The sequence below is a fragment of the Callionymus lyra genome, chromosome 8 (assembly GCF_982586985.1).
Source record: "Callionymus lyra chromosome 8, fCalLyr1.hap1.1, whole genome shotgun sequence".
Classification (NCBI taxonomy): domain Eukaryota; kingdom Metazoa; phylum Chordata; class Actinopteri; order Syngnathiformes; family Callionymidae; genus Callionymus; species Callionymus lyra.
In genome coordinates, this window is record NC_141825.1 from 27039506 (window position 1) to 27042005 (window position 2500).

Here is a 2500-nt window from a genome sequence, read left to right on the forward strand (position 1 = left end):
GATAAAGAACATAGATCAAAGAAAAACAACAAAGATACAGAGACTAACATAGAACATCAAGATACTTTCACTTCTGCCCCCGAACTCTGAATTGTACAATTTAATAGCCCGAGGAATGAATGAGTCCCTGAGTCTATTAGTTTTATTTCTTTCTCTTTATTTCTCTTTGTTCTTATTTTATTTTGATTTATTTTTTTTCAGTTTTCAACGTTTTTTTTTTACTTAGGGAGGAAACCAGAGTCCCCAAGCAAACTCGTACAAATATATGCCCGAACCACAAGAACAACTGATAAAGACAGACGTAGACATGAAGATTATAGCGCCCCCTGCAGGGCAGAACTGATCCTGATCCTGTCTTCCCTCCTCAGTGCTCCGTGTCCTGCGGGAAAGGCAAGCGAGCGAGGTACGTGAGCTGCAGAGACTTCCACGGCGGCGTCGCCGACGAGTCCTACTGCTCACACCTGAGCCGACCCCCCGAGACCTCGTCCTGCTTCAGTCCCTGCGGCCAGTGGCGAGCCGGCGAGTGGTCCCCGGTGAGTGGCCTCAGAAGGAGACCCTAGGTCCACTGGGTCTCCTTCATCCTTCCCTTCATCATCACTCCTTCTTCATCATCATCTCTCTTAAAGCCCTACTTCCTCGTCCTGTCTCCTTCACCTCGTCTGCATTCTCCTCTTCTTTCTTCTTCACTTGACTCCACGACTCACTTCCAAACATCTGAGAAAAATCTCTAAACTTAGTAAAACATGATCTGGATCTTATAATCCATGTGTTTGTGTCGTTGACACTATTGTAACAGTTTATTTAGTGTCTAAACCAGAAGGATGTGTTTCGCCTGCAGTTCATACTAAACTCTGCAGCCAGAATTCTGAGCCGCTCTAGTAGAAGAACTCACATTTCTCCTTCAAACTCTTCACTGGCTGCTCTAGTAGAAGAACTCACATTTCTCCTTCAAACTCTTCACTGGCTGCTCTAGTAGAAGAACTCACATTTCTCCTTCAAACTCTTCACTGGCTGCTCTAGTAGAAGAACTCACATTTCTACTTCAAACTCTTCACTGGCTGCTCTAGTAGAAGAACTCACATTTCTCCTTCAAACTCTTCACTGGCCGCTCTAGTAGAAGAACTCACATTTCTCCTTCAAACTCTTCACTGGCCGCTCTAGTAGAAGAACTCACATTTCTCCTTCAAACTCTTCACTGGCTGCCAGTTTCTTTCAGGATCATTTTAAAATTCTGGTTCTTACTTTCAGATCTATTCATGGTCAGACCTTCCATCAGTGATCTGATCCAGGCCTGTTGTCCTGTTGTGTTCTCAGTGTTATCTTGATCTTTAAAGTATATACTTATTGAATATTGTTTTGATTGTTTAAGCGCTTTGTGACCCTGGTCTAGAAAAGCGCTCTATAAATATAAGTGACTAACTTACTTCCTTCCATCGACAGTGTTCGGCCACGTGCGGCCTCGGGAGGTCCACCCGACAGGTGGTCTGCTCCAACTACCACCAGCAGGTGGAGCTGTCCTTCTGCGACCCCGACGAGAAGCCGGTCCCGGAGCAGGAGTGCACGTCCGTCCCCTGCCCGTCCGTCCTGCAGCGCCAGCGCCTCCAGAACCAGCCCTACGGACTCCCTCAGGACCCGGGTCACCACCCCGGGCACAGCAGCTGGAACGTGGCGTCCGCCGACAACCAGTGGCGGACCGGACCCTGGGGGGCGGTACGTAGTCCTCGCACCTCTTAGCGTGACCTCAAGGTAGCAAGAAATAGTTTTAGTTTAGTTTGGAATAATGAAAATATGATTTTATTATTCATTTCTAGTCGGATGAATTTCCATATACCTTATTTTCCGGACTATAAGTCGCTCCAGCCATAAAATGCATAATAAAGAAGTAAAAACATATATAAGTCGCACTGGAGTATAAGTCGCATTTTTGGGGGAAATTAATTTGATAAAATCCAAGAACAGACATGTGATCTTGAAAGACAAGTTAAAATAAAACTAGAGGCAACAACAGAATAATGTTACGTTACATGAAGTGAGAACCTGGTATGTTAACATAACATATGAAGAGTTATTCAGAGAACTATAGCATCAATAACTAACTAGTTTACCAAACCATCCGTGTAACTCCAAATAACTCTTCATCCTCGTGTCACTTTTAAACAACTAACTAACTCCGGAGGTAGAAGATGCTTCCTCTTCTACGTGGAAATGATCAACACAGGCCTAGAGCGCCCTCTGGTGGTTTAGTGTGAAAATAACATGTGAAATGATATAATAATGTGTTAATAATTTCACACATAAATCGCTCCAGAGTATAATCTCACCCCCGGACAAACTATGACAAAAACTGCGACTTATAGTCTGGGAAAAGAAAAGAACTCTTCTGTGTTTAAACCTTTGATTTATTCCTGCACCGTGGACTGGTTTAAATTGAGCGACATATTCACAGATCGAACTTCATACAAAAAGATTTTTCCAGTAGTTTACAGGTTTATCTTTTGAG

The 2500-nt window shown here is 43.8% G+C and overlaps 1 protein-coding gene across 1 annotated transcript in view; it reads left to right on the forward strand.

The window, feature by feature from the left end:
* LOC148074437 (A disintegrin and metalloproteinase with thrombospondin motifs 20) overlaps positions 1-2500 on the forward strand; it is a 79448-nt gene that overhangs the window by 52895 nt on the left and 24053 nt on the right. Inside the window, exons 25-26 of the mRNA XM_087796874.1 lie at positions 369-533; positions 1441-1710. Coding sequence (XP_087653000.1) covers positions 369-533; positions 1441-1710 — 435 coding nt within the window. The remainder of the gene's footprint in view (positions 1-368; positions 534-1440; positions 1711-2500) is intronic.